This window comes from Dysidea avara, chromosome 7 (assembly GCF_963678975.1).
Source record: "Dysidea avara chromosome 7, odDysAvar1.4, whole genome shotgun sequence".
NCBI classification, from domain to species: Eukaryota; Metazoa; Porifera; class Demospongiae; order Dictyoceratida; family Dysideidae; genus Dysidea; species Dysidea avara.
In genome coordinates, this window is record NC_089278.1 from 36162727 (window position 1) to 36186260 (window position 23534).

Below are 23534 nucleotides of genomic sequence, written 5' to 3' on the forward strand. Positions count from 1 at the left end.
ATGACCCGACCCGGTTTCAACGCTGGTTAACATGGCTGACATCACGAGTATTGAGAAATAACAGAGAATCGAGCTGCCGTTTTCCATCGCTCCATAACAAGTAAGCCTCTGTTGTTACAGTGGTTATCCTCAAGTAGCCCAATGAATAAACTTTCTGTTGGCATATAGCTTTAGGCTAATAGAATTAAGCTAGTCTGGCTAGACAAGCCATTTTAAATGGTTTTGTGTAATCGCATATTCCTTAAAATAATGTGTGGGTTTAAGAGTTAAGATCATGAGATCATGTCATAACCAGCGTTGTAAGTGGGCCGGGTCATCCGGATTATCCGGGTCATTTGGGTAACATTTTGTCCGGGTCAAGTGGGTCTTATCTACTTCACTGAATATCTGGGTCTGACCCAGATGAGATCACGTGTGACTATAAGTTAACAAGCTCGATTGTATTGGTGGAAATGCAGTTTTAAACACTCAACAAACTTACATGGAATGACACCCACCATTCAGGAATATGCTTTGCCGTCTGTGTGGGATATGTGGAGCCATGCCCACTTATAGGATTTGTATCGGGTTTGCATAGCATCACCAGATCTGTGTTGCTACTTGAAATGGTAACTAACTTCTGGAAATTCTTAATTGCTGTAGCTGCATGTAGACTGATGTGGAGCCACACCCACTTGATAATGCGTATTTGGAGCCACATCCACTTGATAATACGTACGTGGAGCCACACCCACTTGATAATACGTACGTGGAGCCACGATAATACGTAGCTACTCACTTCTTGCAGACAATCGTTTCTAAGTGTAAAAAATTGCAGGGCTAACTATCATACAGTACGATAGTACTGTATGGTAGGGACGACGAAGATGTGGGCGTGGTCTACAAAGATAAATCAAGCCAAAATCATCTTTGCAAACTCTTCATGGCCACTTGACAGTATTGGTCAGGTATAACCAAGCCCAAACATGCCTTCAGAACGACCAGAAGCATTTTCGATTAGGTGCTACGAAATTTAAATAAAAAAAATTATTTTCGCGAATTTTCTACTGCCTCACTGCCTGCCTCACTGCCTGCCTGCCTGCCTGATGCGTTCAGTCAAGCGTAATGGAAAATTGGATACAGCTACAGCCTTACTTCTTTGGCGGAAATGCTTCGAATTTCATGGAGATGAAACTTCGAATTTCATGGAGATGAAACTTTTAGTATTTTAAATATCCTGCAATGTATGTACTATTGCTTACTGATTTTCCTTTGATCCTTCTTTATCGTGGCCATTGCTCATCAGTAGGGCTTCCATATCAATAGGGCTTCCATAATCATTGTGAATACACGTGTTATCGCACCAAACTTTTAGAATACGTTTGTGATTTGACGTTTGGTTTATACAGGACCTATCGTATGTCGTCGACAAGATACACGCGTAAGACATCTTGTTTAGTATTAGTGTGTTTGTTGTTTGGCAGCTAGGTTTAACTGCTTGCGTTTCTAAACGCATTTCTTTATGACTAACATTCTTCGCTATTACAGTATTAACACTTCTTTATGTATCCTTGCATGTGCTTACTATTGTCTACACAGTCAGCAAAACCATATACATACATGATTGGAATAGTCAAATAACTATCTAAAGCTGTTAACACTATTAAGTGTAAAATGCATATACAAAACTTCTAATTCAATGCATGAATAATAATGTATTAAGTGCATAATCTCATAGAAACCCTGCATATTATGTTTTGTCACAATTCCTTGTCAGTTGTCAGTCGCTCCAGCAGCATCGTCCTTATGTGCAACAATTACTTATTACTTATTGTTCCACCATATTCCCACTACAATGATCAATGTGTACTGTATAGCTATCCTATGACAGGTACAAAGAAAGCATAGCTTATTTGGTAACATCAATGTTGTTAACAAAGTTATAGCTAATGAATGTGTAAAAGGTAGAGTAGGGCTTATCATACAGTACGATAGTAACTGTATAGTAGGGACCACAAAGGAGTAGGTGTGGCCCACAAAATAATATCACCCAAACATCAGCCTCAATTTTCCCTTACAACGATGAGGCAGTATTGGTGAGGTAAAACTAAACCCAAACAAGCTTTCAGATCGACCCGAAATGCTTTCAACAAGTTCTTGATTAAAATGCTGTGTAACGGATTGAACATAGCTGACAACGAAGTGTAATGGTAACTTCACTTTTCACACGATAATTGATATAGCTGGGGCACACGGTGCCTTTTCAGATGCGGTATGCGTGGGGTCACCAGCTATAATAAAATTATTTACAAAAAAAGTTAACAAACAAGTACACGAATAAATTTGGAATTTTCAACTAGAGTAGGGACGACAGTACATTGATAAAAAGTACTGAAACAAGTGCATAGGGGTAGTGAACAATACTAAAATACAGTTAAATAATAAGACGTATTATATCCCTACTGTGCTTATACTTGTATAATTGAACTTGGAACTAGTGGACTTTTAATCTAGCTCTTGAGGCATGCCTCTATTTTAATTAAACCGGGTCACATGTGGGTCAGATCCGGGTCCCATCCAGTGGGTCAACTGGATCAACAGTACTGACCCACTTACAACGCTGGTCATAACGCATGGCATGTTAAACTTTTTCCCTCCCTCTTACCCAAAACCATGCATTAAGTATATGTGCCAGTACATCTATTGTTGTATGTGCTTTGTGTGTGCTTTGTGTGTGCTTTGTATGGTTGTCCACATATAAAGATTGAACCTGTGGTTAGAATTAAGGCAAAGTAGGCAATAGAGCTAGGTTTGGTGGAAGGGTGGTGTGTATAGCTAGGAAAGTACTATATATTCATGTGTATTTGTATGTACACATGGTAAGTGGTGACTGCATCCTGGGGGTGTGCACTGCTCGAATATGCCAAGTGCACACTGCCCAGGGTGTTGCCACACCAATTAGCATGATAACTATGTAACAGACCCTATTTCTTCATTATGTCACTATATAGTATTTAGAAATCACCTAAAAATCACTGTCATTTTGTACGGTACTGCCCAAACACAATGTCGTGAGCACTAATTGCATGCAATAAAACTTGCTTGAAAGGGGGCGTGGCAGCCATTTCATTCTCAAGTCTTCATCTTTCCAGTCGAGGATGAAGACTGCAACCATGTCCTCTTTTCGAGTAAGTTTGTTTAATCACGTGCAATATCGCGATATTACATTTGGGCGGTACCGTACTTTTTAAGTCATTTTATATGTTTTTGGTAGTGTTCCACTGATAATTGGATCAGTATCGTATCGGAGCCGATATTGGGTTTTTGGTATCAATCGGTATCAGTTATTTGGGTGTTCCGATACTGATTAATAGTCACTCGTACCAATTGTCATCATCATAAATGCTATGCTAGCAAAACATGAGATATAACAGGCTGGAAGCAGTGTTGAACATTATTCTAGCACAAAAGGTGCAGGAATTGCTTTGTTAAACACTGAGCAACTGCTACTTACTATGTTTGCATGAAATACTCTAATAGAACAGTCACTGCACAATAAAAATTCTAATAGAGCAGTCACACATAGCTAACTTGAGAAGTATGTAAATTGTATGGCAATTATCGGTGTTGGTATCTGTATCGGTGAAAATTTGCTGCTAAGTATTGGATCGGTAGGTATTTTTCTGTATCGGTTAAACCTTAATTTTTGGTAGTATGTACATTTCCATAGCAAAGTATGTATTGTTAATGTCCAAACCTTTTGTGATATGGAAATTGATGTAACTAATAGAGTAAGCTAGAACATGCTACTACTGAGATTATTATGTCTTAGACTAGCAGGCAGACAGTGATATAAAATTTTAGCAACACAGTTCTTTATTGAGAATGTTTTTAGGTTTCAGATCAAATCCACTACCACTGTTTCCTGGAGATATCATGTATATAGTACATATCAAGGACATAGGAATGATTTTCAGAGTATGAGGGGCCAAAGCCAACTAACCACAAACTGATCAACACCTATTCAAACATCCATGCAGACATACAGGGTACCTCATGCGTACATTTATGTAAAGTGTTACGGAGTGTGTTATCACTAGCTAATAGCACTACAGCTATACACTGCATAGCTATATCTCTTCACTCCCTATCCTGCTAATGGCTGCTGCGTATACTCCTCTATACCTGTTGCACGTGCTTGATACTTATCATGTGAGAAATTGTGGTCACTATTCTCTTTACATTTCACATTACCAAGATTATAAAAGTAACAGTTGGTTATCTGCAAAGTGAAACATCAGACCTTGAAGGAACTGGGATGTCTGCTATATACTATATAGTAGGCATTCCAAAGTGAATGTAGATCACATGAACACCACATTGAATTCTCAGAATCCTTGTGTGTCTAGTGTCTATTTTAGACTACTTTGACCAAAGTCTTCACCCTGTCTTTCAAGGTTTAATTATCAGTAGCAACAGATCGTACTCATGCACTACAGTAAACTACAGTAAGACTGCCCTCTTGCCACCTTTGAAGTAAATCTTTGCTATCATATGTAATGCCATGCACGGATGTTTAAACTTCTCATTACTGCACAGGCTACAGAAGAAATATTTGAACAACAGATATCACGTGCCATGACTAAACAAAATTACGATTACAGGCTCTTTTGGGTTTAATACAGTGGATGGCTTGATAGTTACTATGCAGTTGCAAGAGACTGGTGCTGCCACAAAAGACTGTACTGTTGCATGGTGGTTGTATATACCTTCTTGTATGGAAGTATGTATGTTTTTCTGTGCATGTATAGCTTTGATACCAAGACATACTTTTGTAAATAGTGTGGGGGGTCGTGGCCTTCCTGCCCTCCTGATTCCGACGTCCTCGGTACGTATATAGCATGATGACTTTTAGCAATAGTAGCGTAAGATCTTTAAAATAATTTAGCGACATCTAAATATGCTGTGCAAGGAAAGTGTTGATATGGAAAATCGATGCCTCAATATGGTTTCATTTCATGCAGATGACGACCAGCATGATTGAAGATAAAAGGAAAGACAAGGGGAACAGGGCACACACTTGTTGGAACCCCAAAAGGTGCATGCACATTATGCACTGGGAGAAATAATAAACTAGTAGCAGAAATTGTGAAAAGTGAATATTTGTCCGGTTCTGAGAAAACCTGACACAATCGCGCAAGCCTAAATTTACGGTATAAAGCATTGAATACATTGGGTGAAATACTTGTGTATTATTGAAAAAATTCCGTAAATTTTTTTGAATGCCTCTTTCTTAGTGAAGGAAGGGACTAACAATAAAATCCTGGGTATCATCTTATTCGCCTGCTCAAGAGGAGTTGGAAAATCTTGTTTTCGTTGCATTAGAGCCAAGGATAAGGAAGTTATGAGCGTTTGTCACATCAAAGCAATTGTATGCGATTGATTTTTCTTCACAAACTTCATTTTTGTATGCAATGAAAAAGAATGAGTGAAGGAAAAACTTGCCCAGTAATTGATTTCCCTGTTCATGGTGAACACAATGGTGAAAATTGTAGCTCCGTACCTCAATTCATTGGTAAGTTACAACCGTTTTTGTAGGCACGTGTAATTTATTTTCCCTGTACTTGCAGTACAAATCGATTTTCTGTTGTTGCTACTTTGTAGGGCTGTAACTCTTAAAGTTATTGGCATAGGAGGCAGAAAATTTGCCAGAGGATACACTTGGCTAAGTAAATTATAAATATTATAAACAGGAATTTGAAAAATGCACGATTGTGTCGGATTTTTGCAGATCCAGTCACATATATCCACTGCCACGATAATATGGTGGAATATTCCATAGAGGTGTGTGAGTAACTATGTAACAGACCAAATTTTGTGGTCACCACTTCGTAACTCATGTCACTGGTGTTTAGAAATCATCCAAAAATCACTGCCATATTGTACTTTTAAACCATTTTATGTACTTTTGGGAGTGTGTACATTCTTGTAGCAAAGTATGTATTGTTAATGTCCAAAGCTTTTGTGATATGAAAATTGATGTAACTGGTAAAGTAAGCTAGAACGTGCTACTACTGAGATTATAGGTCTTAGACTAGCAGGCAGATGTGATGTAAAATTTATAATGTTTAAGTTGACTATGCTCTGGCCTTAAATTAATGGTCAGTCAGCAGACAAAATCTGCACAAATGGCATGATTTCTTACCATAGTGATTTTTGGGTGGACACAAATGTTTGTTTGTAGTGCCAACAATAACTGTCACTTGGTTGCTAGTAGATACTGCTGCAAATGACCACCCTCTTAGATCTGTTGCCGCCTTCGAACTAAATATTTGCCATCATGGATAATGCCACAAATGTAGCAATCTTTCTATTGTTTAAACTCCTCACCACTGCACGGGCTCCAGAAAAATATTTGAACAGCAGATATCATGTGCCAGGACTAAACAGAAATATAACTACAGGAACTTTTGGGTTTAATACAGTAGATGGCTTGATAGTTGCTGTGCAGTCACAACACACTGGTGCTGCCACAAAAGACTGTATTGTTCTATGGTTGTTGCATGTCTTCTCATATGGAGGTATGTATTTCTGTGAATGCATTGCTTTGGTAACCTGAGCTACTTGGCTTCAAAAGTGTGGAGACCAAAACATACTTTTGAAAAATAGTGTGGGGGCCATGGCCTTCCTGATCCCCCCGTTCCAACGCTCATGCTACATATACATATTAGCAGACATGGGGCCAAGTACATTTAAAAATACTTAAGTAAAGTACAAGTACTTTTGAATTTTCCAAGTACATGTACAAGTACTCCAGCAGCAATCAAGAGAGTACTTTAGTAAAGTACAAGTACATGCTGGAAGTACTTAAGTAAAGTACAAGTACATTTTGCTGTAGTAAAATATATGCTGTATTCAGTGTATTGTAGTATGTAAGTGCACCTAGGGGGTTGGTTTTTGTCAACCATTCTCTCTCTTAAACTCTTAAAATTCACTGACTTGAATAGCAGCATTGTTTTTGTTTGCCAGAATGTTATGACATCATTAATCGTGGCAACATGGTACAACGTTGAAACCGGGTCACTACTGCTGACCCGGATGACCCACTGACCCGGATTGACCCAGATTAATTAAAGCCGAGACGTGTTTCGGCTAGTCTCGAGCGAGCGAATGAGTCTACATTTTGAGTGTTCGATTCGTGTTGAGTAAATATTGCAACTTCAGCCTATCTGCAGGTTGAAGACCAAAAAAAAAAACAATAGCTACCCTCGCGTATGTTGGTAATGCGATAAGTGGGCGTGGCTCACGAAAGAGCTACGCGATAGTGTTTAGAAGTTTCCACGTCGTCAAACGAACAATTTCGTTTCTCACGTGATCCAATCCGGGTCAGACCCGGATAAATTGTAAACCGGGTCAGACCCGGATGACCCGGAGAAAATGTGACCCAGATGACCCGGATGACCCGGATGACCCGGATGACCCGACCCGGTTTCAACGCTGACATGGTACATAGTAAGGTTGGGGAAGGCAGTAGAAGAATCGCAAAAAGTTGTAAACTGCACCTTTACCCACTGTGTACAAACTACGTACAATGTTTGCAGTACTTACAAGTACTTAAAAGTACTTTAAGTACTCAAGTACATACAAGTACTTAGCAAAGTACTTGAGTATAAGTACAAGTACATTGGGGAAATTAAGAAAGTATTTAAGTAAAGTACAAGTATTTTCAAATGCTGTACTTAAGTGTACTTAAGTATAAGTACTCATGTACTTGGCCCCATGTCTGCATATTAGCATGATGACTTTAACAATACTCGTGAGTATAGTGATGAGAATGCTACTTTACATATAATGGAATTCACTATTGTTCAGTGCACTGTATACAACAGATACCATATGTGTTATAATAGTAGCACAATCATTAGTGGCATAGCTACTATTGAGACACAACCAAGGCAACTGTTTGGTAAAATTAATTTCAATAGAGAAATTGAGATCAAGTTATTCTAATAAATTATTTGTGTGTGCCATAATTGCCTTTAATATTTTCTGACTACGCCCTTGCTCATTTCAATACTGTTCCAATACTCACTGGGAGATTCTACTGAGCATGGACATTAGTTATACAAATAAAAGGTGTGTGGTGGTCCTAGGATCAAGGGAGTTCCATCAAGGGCATAGTTAGCCAGAAGGTGATGGAGGGGCAGGCAAGCCCCATTCAAAATCATTCATGATTCCAAAAAAAAGGCTAATGACCCAATGGTGGGCTAGCCAACATACGGTGCTGTATTATTACAGCTTACACAACTAGCTACATAACTATTTCAGTACTGATTGCTTATCACTTATCAATGGAGGCATATTCGTAGAATATCATTGCACGTGCCACAACTGTACTCCAACAAATTCATCCACAATCCGGTAGAGCTACATTGTTATTTTTAGTGTAGATACAAGTAGCCACAGCCTGTGCTGCAGTCCTAGCACACGGCAGAGAGGATGACGTGTTCACTCACTTCAACCGTTGAAATTCAAATGCCACGAAATCCCAGTTTAACACCTGTCTTGCTCAAGCAGAACTTGTAACCTTGTGACTGATCCGCCTGACTGACAAAGTAAAAATAGACTGGCATGCCACTGCACTGCCATATGAAGATCCAGTATGATCAACTCAAGAAAATAAACTTGCCGGGTACATTTAACACTTTATCACCTCGTAGGCAGTAGGTTCGTAGCATCACCTGGTCTCTGTTGTCACTTGTGAGTTGCAACTCCTGCAAGGTCACTTCCAGCGGGTTACTCTTTAGGTTCAAAAATGCTCTATCACGGAGTAATCTAGGCTAAATATAGAAGTATGTCTGTAATATTTTCATTCGGTGGATTCACGAACGAGTTGAATGTTGTGTGCACATTCACTAGCAACCTCTGGCGATACTGTGTAGTAGTGCACATAACTTATAGTCATTGGCATGTCAGTTTAATACTGGTGATAGAAGTAAAAAAAAAACACTTGGTGATGGAGGGACAAATGCCCCCCCTTGCCCCCCTTAGCTACGCCTCTGAGTTCCATACAGGGGTTGATTTATAATATCACTGTATGGGAGTGCTAAACTCTTTTCCAAAATTCCAGTATATGTATAGCTAGTGATCACATATTTGTTATACAATTCTTATGATGGTAGTTTTTGTGAGTATTGTAAAAAAGTAACAATAAAATTTTGATGTGTGTTGAGCCTAATTGGAGGATAGCATCTAGGGCTGTATCCCAGATGCTATATGTCTATAAGTGTTTATTTTAGCACCTTAGGTTACTTTATTCATCCACAAAGTAGTTATTTGGCTTAAAATGGTATCACTACAACCAGTGAAACCCACAATCATTTCATTTTTGTCCACACAATTTAAACCCACAATTGATCTTTGCAAACCTCTGTATAAAAGTAATGTGGTGAATGCAGGTTTGTCTTCCTTCACCTATTAGGTGAGCATACCAGAGTGGTATATATTATTTACACCAAGAGTTTATAATGTGTTGGGAGAGTGTCAAACTACGCTATACCCTGTGAAAAATGCCGTAAAGTCCTATGGCATCGTTTAAACGACTCGGTGATTTGTGCTGATTGGTGACTAATTATAAGTATGGGGGCGCGCCCATAAACGTTGAGAGACTGAACAGTGTGCCCGAGAAAAGTATGGCACAACGTGCTGAGGAATTCAGTACAAAGGGAAAGACACAGCCAACTAACCTGGAAAGCCATAAATATCAACTTCGCATGTGATGTCTCGTTCGAGGTTTCATCATGGTCGCTCTTCCATGGCCTCAACTGAGGCCTCGAGTCCTCAACAGCTCTGATAGTGAAGCGACATGTCTAGGTGGGGTTTTAGCCATAGAGATTCAGTGTGGACCACCCGACCAAAACTAAGAAGGTGTTAAAATCTGGGCAATCAACAGTGGTTAGATTTACGAAAGAACACAAAGGTGTGTGGGCTACTTTACGGGCTCATTTTTCACAGGGTATAGCGTAGTTCGATACTCTCCCTACACATTATAAACTCTTGCATATACCATGGCCACTCAGAATTTGCCTATATGCCCGTGCCCTCAGTCCTGCGTCCCTCGGGTTTGGGAATATATATCAGGCAAATCCCATGGTATAACTATTAAATTTTGTTAAAGAACACACCTTTATTTCATACCTATAAATACTCAAGATTGATCATCGATTGTGATGAAGTCTAGTGGAAAGGGTGGAAGTATGCAATGAGTGGCAATCAAACGGCCAGTGTGAAGGATAAGAAGGCAGACCCCTTCTACCAATTCCATGATTTTCTCTCAGGTGATGGTTACTGAATTCTAGCCTCAAAACACACAATTTCCTGGGTAAGCATGCATGCCTTCAGACTCCCTAGACTCAAGTGTGCATGTGCATGCAGCAGAAAATTTGGAAACCAGTCACCAAATTTCCTGAAGCCACTTCAACTCAAAGGCATAGGCTATTCCTGTTAGTCTACGAGGCCTGTACTATTGTTTTCCAGTTCCTGTACCATTGTTTTCCAGTTCCTGTACCATTGTTTTCCAGTTGTTAAACGTCTGTAAAACCCGAAGGGAAGGTAATTCACAAAGTCTGAGGAGAGTCACCACATCCGTATTTCAGACCACCAAAAAGAAACCACAAGGTTTACCTGTGTGAAATTTAATACTGACTTTATTTTGCTTTTGCTTCTTATGTAAAAGCTGCTTTTACCATTTAACGATTTTGTTCATGTGGGTGTTTACAGACAGGTTGATAAATACACGCACGCACGTACGCGCGTGCGCACACACACACACGCACACACTTTACGAAAACAATTTCAGTGTAAACCAGGTGTGTGACCACATTCGGCCTGCTGTAGGTGCGAGCCTGTTAAAAATGCATGAGCACAAGGATTTTGACACTTTGTGAAGTACAGTAGAAGAGTCCCATAACATTTATATCGACAAATTGACATACATAATGATTATCATTTCTTACTGAAGTGTTGTGTGTTGACTATAGCTTTCTTGAGTACATCCGTTCTGTCCTTGTGACCTGGGTAAAACCAATAACATTTTTCATCATCTTTTCCCAATTCTGTTCTATGTCCTGTGTATGTTTTATGCAAAAAGAATCACCACAGGCCGAGTTGTAGCTTCTTTTGCCCTACTTCTTGCCCCATGGAAGCTGTGGTTATGCATTTTAACATAATGTTGTGACGTAAAATTTATCGTTCTATTCCTGTTCTAATTGTCTAGTGCTATAACTCCAAGACTATTCATCACAAAACACTGAAACTTTGGCTGTCCACTCCTTTATTACTATACAGACAACAGAGAAGAAATAAAATGGAACCTGAGGAATGTGCAAAAATGGTCAATTTTTGCTCAGCGGGTCACATATTTGATTTCCCTTTCAATATAAACATTTCATCCTGGTAAATTATCATTTCTTTTGAACACTTTGCCCACATGCTGTCATTCTGTAGCATGTTGGTCCATGCAATGTGATACAAAGTAGAAGTGTACCGATATGGGTTTTTGGCATGTACCGATATCTGATATTGATGCCACCAAAAGAAGCTGATAACCGATAGTTTAGTTCAAAGACTTCAAACAAAACCAAACACCAGACCAACACAGGAAGTCACAAAAGCAAGGCTAATATTATCAACGACTGACAAGGAAGTAACTAGCTCTGGAACGAATGAACACACAACACTGCACTCATCTGAATGAATGGGAAGTAGTACAACTGCTGGGCTGAGTCAGTATCTATACCACACCCCCGTTCACCAATAAATTAAGACCAAGGCTATTATAGTGCTGCACCACTCAACAATGAATATCAGACACTTTAGCTACACTCGTCTAAATGATGCGAAGCGTTACTATGGCTGGAGTGATTGGTGTCAATGATGGCACCTTGCGCTCATGCATAACAAACGCGTTACCAATGAATGAACTAGCTAACAATACAAAGCGCTCAGCGGTAACCAATAATAGCCTTGCGTTCTTGTTCCTTCTGTGTTACAAATGGGCGCCTTTGATCTGCACACACCCCATGCTACAAGTCAGTTAGAATACACCCATTCAGTTTGTATCTGATTTGTAAATGCGACACTTGAGGATCGCACGGTGTGTTACAACTATTACTTATGTGGCTTCTCATAGTGTGGTGCTTGTTGTAGAATGAATGGTATGTAAGTCACTGGGGCACTAAACAACCACATGGATAATGTAGAAAACCAATATATAATGTGTTAATGTACATACTATTGCTACTGTATAAATATCGGCAGCAATATCAATCCTCCTACTGTTCTGTACCGATACCAATATTGGTAAGGATTACAATATCGGTGGCTGATATTTTAGTCGATCCAATTATCGGTATACCTCTAATGCAAAGTGCTTATTGTGTAATTTGACCTTCCTGCACCGCCTCACTATAGCACATGTTTTTAACAGTCAGCAGAGATACACTTACCGTCACAATCAGGTGCTTCATATTATAGCTATAGAACTCATTGAAATTTTTGATAATTTTTATTTGTTCCAGTATATATATGCAGATCTATACAGAACTTAAGGAACAATTCCAATATCCATACTAACAGTATCCTATAGCCCAGATATTGTTATATTCAATTCACAAGGTTGCAGACACAGTTGACTGCTTTATTAGAGTATTTACTTGACTGCTCTTGGCTATGGACGAGACACACTGGTGTGATACTGAGCTAGCTACCTGTCACAAGACATGGAACTCTGACAAGCATATAATCATAAGTTAAACAGTCAGTAGTTGTACATTTATTATTTCAGCCAAGACTGTATACTATAAGAAGAATCGCAACATTTGTCATGTAAATAATACACCAACTATTCATGGTTTGTGCTATCCTGACACATGTATAACACCACCACTCAACTATTCATGGTTTGTGCTAACCTGACACATGTATAACACGACCACTCAAGTCCATTGTAGCTGCTACCTTGTAGCATAGATTGTATATAATCTATGATTGTAGTCCTTTGTCATTTTCACCGTGAATCATGTGTGCAATTGGTCACATGATGCAGTACTTGATTCATCGATGATTCAGCATTTAAAATAATGTGATTTGACCCTCAAAAGTAGTACAGAGCCACACCAGTGTGCAAGTAGCTAGCAGAGAGCTTAGGGCTGTAAGATTTGGTGTGATTCTCAATTTTAAAAATTCTGCTTCTGAAAGGGGGGTTCATCCAAGCCATCCAAATCCCCCTAACTACACCCTTGCATTTGATGAATCAAAGCTTACACTGAACTCGACAGCTAGTGTAAATTGCTCTATGTATCTACAACAATTATCATTATCAATAAAACAGATCCATTACTGGATTTAATAAAAAGTACACAAACTAGATGAATTAAAAATTAAAAATTTTAAAAGGGAAATAGGGATCACTGAAAAAAGTGACGAAACAAGATGGGATTGCTGGGGTGGTAATGTATGTATCCCTATTGCTGAAAAAAGCCATAAAACAAGAGGGGACCACTGGGATAGTAATGAGTTTTGAATTAGCAAGTCTTCTGGTAGTTTAGTAAATGAGATATTGGTACTATTCACAAGGCACTGGATAGTGCCATGGGTCAGTTCATTAAAGTTCTCAACAAGCTAATTTCAACAATTTTTTAATGTTTCCCACACATCACGATCATGCGTATAGACAGTTACAAATGTACCCGTAGAAATACTGTAAATACTACAATCTCATTATTTGAAAGCAATCTATGCATATTTATAATTTATATTACGCTCGAAGCTCATGCGCATGTGTATCACCTAGTACGATTATTAAATTATCCGTGTGCTATAAAATCTGCACAACTGTTGTGATGGAGTATTAAATATGTGGTACAATCCCTACTTTGGTGTGACACTTTGTAAACAAAACACTTTTAGTATCAAGATGAGATCATAGGAGATAATATCAGCAATAGCCATTGGATTACAAACATAATAAAATTAAGGTGGTGGTGTAGTGGGAGCCACCAAAAATATGCATACTCTCCTAAATTTAGTTCTAGCACACAGACCTTACAGGTTACACACACAAGTCATGTTGCAATTGAAGAAGCTATGTACTCTCTACTCCCAGCTACAAGTGGGATCTTTACTTGCCATCTTGCACCATGCGCCTTTGAAATAACCACTTAGTGTCAAATCCCAATGAAGGAAGTACCTACAGATCTGTAATCACAACACTGTACGCTAGTTTAGGCTACTAGCTAGTGCCTAGTAACAGAGAAGACTAGGTAGTTTTCAGCGTACAATAGTTATTAACCACAAGTACACCAAAAATTTGGAATTTTTAACTAGAGTAGGGACCATAGCACATCGATAAAAAGTACTGAAATAAGCTGGAGTAGTGCATGATATTAAATCTTAGTAAAACAACAAGTGAAGTGCTGTATCCCTACTGTATTTCAAGATACCATGCACAGTAGGGATATAACACTTACTGTTTTACTGTGATTAAATATCGTGCTTTACTCCAGCTTGTTTCAGTACTTTTTATCGATGTGCTATGGTCCTTACTGTAGTTGAATATTCAAAATTTTTGTGTACTTGTTTTGTTAACTTTTTTTGTAAAATAAAATTATTATATCACGCATACCACATCAAAATAAAGAAATGGTGCTGCGTGCCCCAGCTATCAATTATCATCTGAAAGGTGAAGCATCCTTTATGCTTCGTTGTCATCTATGTTCAACCCGTTACACAGCATTACGAATCAAGAACTGTTTGAAAAGCACCTATGCAATCAATAAAAAACAAAACAAAAAACAGACAATTATAAAAAATATGGATGATTTCCATTATGAATTGAAGCCATCATGTGCTACCACCAAATTGACACTTCGCTGTCAGCAAAGATGAATGGGACACAAAGGAGGAGACTGGTAAGTCCATGAAAAATGCATTGTACATACTGCGGTATGCCAAAAGCACCTCTTGGGCCAAAGCAATGTCAAACAGTGAAAAACCAAAGCATGCCTTAGCCATTATTGAGTTACTCTTGTCTGAAAACATCAGTCAGTCAGTTACTCAGTCAGTAGAAAATTCTGTTTAATAATATTTTAAAACTTTCATAGCAACTTGCTGAAAGTGTTTTGGGTCAATCTGAAGGCTTGCTTGGGCTTAGTTACCTAACCCATACTGCTTCATTGTCATCAGGGAAAAGTGAGGCTGAGGTTTTTTTCATGGGCCATGCCCACTACTTTGTGGTCCCTACTATAGTACAGTATGATTATAATTTTCGTGACATCGTAAAGTTGTGAAAATATTGTGAATATTACTCACTACAGCAATAGAAGCCGTTTCTTTACAGTACTGGTCACTACGCCCACGTACATATATTATACAACCTAACACAATTACACAGGTCAAACTCACTAACAGTAACAGTTGGATTTCACTGATGTAAGACATTGAAAGAGATTACGTAAAAAGGCTTTCAATTTGATTGGAAGTAGTGAAACAAAAGAGGTTATCTATACACTGGTAGACGTGACTGAATCAGGGATTAATTTCGATTGTGGGATTACTCACATGAGTCATATAGAAAGTTTAATGGCAAAGCAAACGAAACACGTTGCAGGTTGATAGGAGCAACCACAATCAAGCTATGGATCATTTTATATAGATATGCAAAGGGTATGCACATTTCCTTGCCAAAATATTATTTACATGGCGAGTTTTGGCCTCACTGTTTAGCGTTAGGGAAAATTCTAGGATTCATTTTAGTCCTTGTTACATCAGAAGTAAAACATAAATTGCATAGCCATAGGATGGATGCTTCAAAAGTTGAGGGCTTTGTGCAAGGCACATGTATTTGGGCCAGTTTTCTGGACTATGATTAATAAAATGAAAATCAAGAAAAGAAAATATTAAAATGCTTAATGAATCATTCTATTACTAGGACTGTGTCACATACATGCACTCACAGGACAACCTAACAGCAGCAGTGTAAGGAGTACTAGTTTTATACTATTCCATTCTAAATCAGCACAATCTTCTGTTGTGATTGTTACAACATAATTAAGGCTGAAACTGACTTTTATGTGCATGTTTGAAAGATGGACATGCAAGATTTATCTACGTACTTTTGTAAACAGTATAACTTCTTGAACTTTGAGTAACTAAGAAGGCAGTACTAAATAAAGTGTGTTCTTTAGTTCAGTTTTATGTATGATACATCTAAATTCAAAGGGAGAAAGTGTGCATGTGACTATACACGTGTGACAGTTCTATAGGAGTGACTACTGTATTAGAGTATCTCAAGTCAGCCTCTCACTTACCAAAGAGCTTGTCACTATTTCATGGCTGTGCTAGCATTGCAAATACAGCTAGACCAATAAAGTAGTGTGGTCATTGTGTTCAAGTAAATAGATTGTTAAGAGCTGTGGTCTCCACACTTGTTGTTATTAATCAACCAAGTTTGTTAGTGGGTGTGGTTCTATATCGTGATATTGTAGGAATCTACTGGGTATCCTACAGTATAATTTCAGGAAGATGATGATCAGCCTGATTGAAGATAATAGGAAAGACAAGGCACAGAGGGCACACACTTGTTGGAACCCCAAAAGGCACATGCACATTTAGAGAAATGATAAACTAGTGACAGAAATTGTGTGAAAATGTGAATGTATATCCACTGCCATGATAATATTCCATAGAGGTATGTGAGTAACTACATGATTTGTGGTTACTGCCAGGGCCGGCCTTAAGGGTAGGCAGCTGCTGCCTGGGGCCCCGGGGCTAAGGGGGCCCCCAAAGCTCTAAAACCAGGGCCCCAGTTCTCAAACTACAAATTCATTAGGTATTTCTTACTTTTACAACTCATCGCTCAAAGGTACGCATCGCCAATAAGTATGAATCACGTGATATTCTATAGTAGTGTCAGGGGCGGATCCAGGGGGGGGGCTTTGGGGGCTGAAGCCCCCCCCTTCATATTTAGGCTTTACTTGATCAATATGCCGAGTATTATAATGAAATTTTGTCTTAGCATAATTATATGATCACTAATAATACAAATACTCATAAAACCACCTTATAAACATCTTTCCAAGGTATTATCAGTGGATTTATGCTAAAGTTTATGCAACAAGGACTAGAGCTCGGCGGTATTGAAATTTGAATACACGGTATTAGTAATAGGAAAATATCGCGGTATATCGGTATATAGTTAGCTTGTTATTGTAACTATTGCGTCATTTCTTGGGCCTAGTATGAAGCAGTATCATCCCAAAAACCAAAAACTATATAGTTCAGTACAAGTAAGCATGTGTTGTAATGTGACAACCTCAAGTTTTGTTTAGGGCGTGTCTACTAAACCATCAACAAATTGGATAATTAAACACCAAAGGCTGGGTTAAAAGCAGTCCTATACCGGTATTCATCGATATACCGGTATTTCGATATATCGGTTATCAAACACTGTCACGGTATGATAATCGGTTACAATAATTTATCACGATAAACGGTATTACCGATATATTGCAGAGCACTAGCAAGGACCCGGATCAGCATTGGAGGCGTACAAGATCGAGATACTCTAATAGAGCAGTCAGCTAACTACTCTAATAGAACATTCACTGGAAACATGTAGTTGGTTCTGTTATGGAATTTTTCCAAATCTGCCTGCACCTATAGCTACATACAATGAAGTGCATTGGTCTGCATGTTTAAAGGGCTTCATTCATCTACCTGTGTAGTTAATATGTATGGCAATACTTAATTCAGGTACACAATTACCATTGAAAATGCTCTCAGATTCAATCTTGTATTGTTCAAATTTCTAAATTTTCTACTTTCAACATTATTATTCTAACATGCACCTATTCTTGGTTGTCCGTACCTACCCAAACTTTTCCATTAGCAAAATGCTTCAGAGAGCCATACCTATAATCTAAAGGCAGTATATAAAATATCTACAGGCAGAAAATATTAGGGATTTTATGTGGAAATGTCTCCAAATTGCAGTATTTTAGCATCAATTTTTCAAAATTTTCCTGGGGGGCATGCCCCTAGACCCCCCTAGTTCCAGCATGCTTCACACACCTCTACCCAAGAGATTAGTACCTTGACTTAGCCCCCCCCTTTTATAAATCCTAGATCCGCCCCTGAGTGTATACTGGAATGCATTGGTGGTTGCACATCATATTCATTGTACTGTGCACTAGGATGCAGCCATACACATTAGGAATTCATCACATGTCATTAGCCACAAAAATGTAAGAAATCAAGTGATTGCGTTGATTTAAATCGCACAATGAAAGTCAGGTCTCGAGTGGTGGTGAGGTTGTTTGCTTTCAATTGCTGATAGGTGTTAGTAGTCACTTTGTACACATGTGAGTTGAATGTGCGCACTGATTTTCTGGGGTGCACAGTGGCGCACTGAAATAATCATGGATACTTTGTGCTAGAGTGGAATCTATGGCGATAGTGTTGGCTGCTTTGTTTGAGCTTTGTGCTGAACCAGGAACGTAAAGTAGGAGATCTGTTGGATGGAATCCATTAATATCTATAATGTGAAGTAGAGGCTGCTGGATGAGATCGGGCATCACCAGATGGGCTACTCCGTGTGCAGGTTGTGGTTTGATAACTACTTGAAGTAGTAGCAAGACTCTGCAAAGATTGAAGATGATCAGAATAGTACAATAACGTATAATCATAAGTACACTATCACATTTAGCATAGTTGGAGATAGAATACGTTGTAGAAACAGCAGTATACATACACGTAGATGGCAGCCATAGCTAGTATCACAACAGCCCATGCTTAGGATATTCTTTACACAATAAGCATATAAATGTATGTTATGCATAGCCCTATATGGGTTAAACGTTTTTGCGTAGGAAAGAGGTTAAGACCACTTCCTCTAGGGGGCCCACCCAGTTTACCTTGCCTAGGGCCCCAGAATCTCTAAGGCTGGCCCTGGTTACCGCTTCATAACTTTATTTCATCTCTGATATTTAGAGGTCATTTAAAAATCATTGTCATTTTTGTACGTATACCTTTTAAACCATTATTTGGGAATGATAGTTGCTGTGCAGTCACAAGAGACTGGTGCTGCCTTAAATGTACTGTTGTGTGGTGGTTGTATATGCCTTCTTGTATGGAGGTATGTATGTATTTCTGTGTACATATTAGGCTGATTTTGTCAACCTGAGCTACTTGGTCTCAAAAGTGTGGGGACCAAAACATTCGTACATACTTTTGAAAACAGCGTGGGCCCGCTCCCCAGGTTCCGATACCCTCAGTACATACTGTAGAGTCGGGTTGTTGAGTGCATGTATCTATTAAGAACATATTATTTATTAAATGCATTTCTTGTGATTAATCATGGCTGATAAGTGTACGTGGCCTAATGTGAGGCTCAGGATGCGACAAAGCTACACACGGAGAGAAAAGCTGTAAGTACCAAAAATTAATACCTTATTGAGCACTCCCGTCTCCCTTGAGGTCTCCCTTCGCTATGTTTACAGCAAATCAGCTTTCTGGATTGTGATAGCCTTGTTCATCACGAAAGATTTCACCCAGAAATAGAGTCTAATATCCTTCATTTGGAAACCTTATCGTTACCTACATTTTATAAATCACAGTATGTTATGAGCAGCAAAGTTGTTGTGTACCACTGGGTACTTAACTTCTTGTGATCACCTAACTGAAGCCATAATACTGCTACCTACAGCACCCTACATGTTGCTTATACATAGTTGGATATATAGTACAAAGTATACATTCAATAGTAAGGAAACAATACATTGGTGTTTGATAACACTGATAGTATTAGCTAACTACTAATGTACATGATGACTGACTTGATACTGAGTAATATCAAGCACCACCATCACCTCTAATTATTATGTCAGTATCCATATTTATAAAAAGTAAACAGTGTAAAAATAATTTTAAAAAATTAAAATATGGGAATAGAGATTGCTGAAAAAAGTAAAGAAACAAGAGCAAGCAAGCCAGCATGTTAAACACACGGAGATATCTATTTGGACTCAAATAAACATTTATACAGAAGCATTCTCAGTACTCACGTATCTGTCCCTAATTTATGGAGAAACTACTGTTTTTTTCTTAGTTTCTACCATCTCCATTGAGTCCAAATAGAGATCTCTGTGTGTTTAACATGCTGGCTTGTTAGACTGTTGTTTCTTTACTTTTTTCAGCGATCTCTATTCCCTATTTTAATTTAAAAAAATTACTTTTACACTATATTATTTTGTTTCACTACTTTTTTATCACTTGCACGGATCCCTTAAATTAGTATTTAAAAAAAATTACACTGGTATCTATTACAGAAATGATGGCGTTGGCATACCAGTTGGCTCTAAGACAAGGGACAGCATTCCCAAGAGACTTGGCAGTGTTACTGATAGGGACGGAGAACACCGGCAAGACTTCTCTAATTTCTACTTTCCTTGGCGAACGGTTTGTAGAGAAACGGCCAGCAACAGATGGTGCTGAGACACAAATTTGTAAAGTGTATGCCAAAGGTTGGAAAAGAATTACTCAATCAGATAAAACTGCCCACCTTTATGGTCAATTTATTCATGCAATTCGAAAAAATGCAAATGAAATGTTGGAATCAAAATTACAGTCCACTCTTGGAGCTCCACTAAAGCCTAAGCCTACCAATTCCAGCAACTCATTATTTACTGAATCCTCTGATGCATCACCTCCTGCCATATCTTCTGCTACTGCAATACCTTCTACCAATTCTGGTACTCCTAAGGTTGCTTTGCCAACATTAAATACACAAGATTTAGAAGCAGTTTCCAGCCATGCAGTTCAGTATGATCTTGACAGCATTAATGTTGTGGCATGGGATTACGCTGGCCAGGTTATATTTCATAACACCCACTCTGTTTTTATGTCAGAAAATGGAGTACCAATCATCACTTTTAATGCCTCTATGAAGTTAGATGATGAGATTAAGCCACGTGAAGGGTCCCCTCTTCCCCCAGAATGCCACACCAATATATCAAGCTTACATTACTGGCTTCATACCATTAGCTCAATGCGTCCAGTGGTTGATCCTCCACAAGGACCAATGGCATTGTTGGCTGGTACTCACATCGATTTACTTCACTGTGACATCAAGGAGGCTCGCAAGTTGGCACAGAAGAGAATACTGCCACAGCTTGAAAGAGAGTTACGTAATAAACCATATCTTAAACAGTTGATTGGAAAAGAAAATGGTATAATGGCCTACTTGGAAAAATATTGCTTTTTTGTCAGCAACAAGATTCCAGATGAAGAAATAGAATGCTTAAAATCCACTGTTGTTAGCGTTGCCCCCTCCCTTAAAAAGAAAGAACCAGTTGTTTACCTTAAAATTGAGCAGAATCTATTGTTACACAAAGATCAGGTAATATCACGATTAGATTTACTGGACATAGCCATAAATTGTGGGTTCCCTGTATCTGAACATAGTATGGAATTTGAAGGGCTGCTAAGTTACCTTCACAACAAGAGAGTTATCCTGTACTTTAGCAAGATCCCATCACTTAGAAATCTTGTCATCCTCTCTCCCCACTGGTTGGCCAAACTGTTCAGCTATGTGATCACTGCTCACACTTATGCCACTGGTGGTATCCATGACAAGGCTTGGGAACGACTTACTAACTATGGTATTCTTGGTGGAAATCTGTTTGGCCACATGGTGCAGAAATTTCTTTCTGACTACCCCAGTGTTGTGAGGATCACCAAAGATCAGGTGCTGGCTATTTTACTTTGTTTCCACTTGGTAGCTCGAGTCACTGCTACTACTTGGTTTACTGAGGAACGCTTACCACCACCAGACAACTTTGGTGACACTTTCATAGTTCCTTCATTTGTGCATTATGATGATGGGAGAAACCCTCCACACACAAAACAAGAAAAGATTATATTTTACCTTTTTGAAGGAGGCTTTGTTCCTACTAACCTTCTGAATCAGCTAATAGTGGAATGTGTTCGTCGTAATGAGACAGTGGGTAGTCGACTACTATGGTAAGTATTATATACATCATCAAGTTGTTATGTTGTTGTTGTAGGATGAGACATGGCAAGGTGGGGCTGCGATTAGGTGCTAGTCAGAAATATTACGTCAGTCGATATGAAGATGGACAAACACAAGGTGTCCAGTTGACAATCACTACAGTTGGGGATGATGTTAATAGTTTGCAAGAAAGATGGGGGTTGATCCAGTTTGTTGATCAGCAACTGAATAAGATCATGGAGGTGTTTATGTCCGCTGAGAAGAAACCATTTAAATACATTCCCTGCTCTCATTGTACCATCATTCACATCCTCTTTGACATGATTGGTGCACCAATTTGTTGTCCATTCAAAGAAGATAAGGAGGTACCTGCTAATTATTATACTGATTTGTTGCCAGCTGATAAGTCAAGTGAGTTGATTATCTTACCCATCTTACCCAAAAGCTTCCTGTTATAATGAAACATGTTTACTGTCTCAAATTGCAATTTACAGAACCAGTAGTTGTTGTAATGTCCCTACGTATGTACTTAGTAAATTATATGTTCTGTTTGTACTCAGATTACTATGGTGACTGCTTCACTGCTCTTGATAAGATCAGAGAGCAATATGACGTGTTGGCAAATAGTCCAGTTAATAAACTGCTCCCAAGTCTTTATGCTAAGAGGGTAATCACCCTTGATGACAAGAAGGTAATGGAGGCTAAACCACTAGAGAAGGACAGGATGATGTACCTCCTTGATGATGTGTTGATACGTAGTTTAAATATTGGCTATGGCTCCAAGTACAATGGATTCCTTAAAGTGCTAGAGGAAAGTGATGATGATGTACTGGATGACTTAACTAGGACACTTGGTGAGTTTAGTTCTTGTAAGGAAGAGTAAACTATGGGTCCAGGGATTGTTCTTTTTGGACAATGACAATAACTATCCAATGGTAATAGGTGTATTTCTATGGTATTCCTTTTTGTTTGATGTTTTGTTGCTATAGCTCCTCCAGTACTGATAATCAACAAGGATAATAAAAACAAGTGATAAATGTTTGAGTTTACTCAATAATAAGGTATGGATGTATCATTACCATCAAGCTGTCTTCACTAATATCTCATATATTGTAGGAATTACAGCAGAGAACATTGTTTATAGTTACTCAATAACTTTAGCTACAATATAGTAATGTCTTTAACTGTTCACATATAACTAGTATGGATCTTTTAAATAATATACTTGTGTTGTCTGCATAATGTATATGACTACTATATCATGGTGAATCAGCACAAAATACATAGCTACATCCTCATGTAGATATTTTGATTATTAGTAGGGATATTTCCTTAATGCCATAATATAACAGTGTCTCAAAGCTACTACAATTGTGACTGTACCTGACATCAAATGTATAATATTCATGACACAAACCCCATTAACATTTACTAACTAGTCAGATTGCTTCCCATTTTCCCTTGCCCAAAGTGGCTTAGCCACATGGAA

At 38.6% G+C, this 23534-nt stretch overlaps 1 protein-coding gene across 1 annotated transcript in view; it reads left to right on the top strand.

The window, feature by feature from the left end:
* Nucleotides 1-23314, top strand: part of LOC136260829 (uncharacterized) — a 37901-nt gene extending 14587 nt beyond the window's left edge. Inside the window, exons 6-10 of the mRNA XM_066054707.1 lie at nt 20364-22056; nt 22101-22456; nt 22606-22899; nt 23035-23106; nt 23162-23314. Coding sequence (XP_065910779.1) covers nt 20364-22056; nt 22101-22456; nt 22606-22899; nt 23035-23078 — 2387 coding nt within the window. The 3' untranslated portion in view covers nt 23079-23106; nt 23162-23314. The remainder of the gene's footprint in view (nt 1-20363; nt 22057-22100; nt 22457-22605; nt 22900-23034; nt 23107-23161) is intronic.
* Nucleotides 23315-23534: the final 220 nt, after the last annotated feature.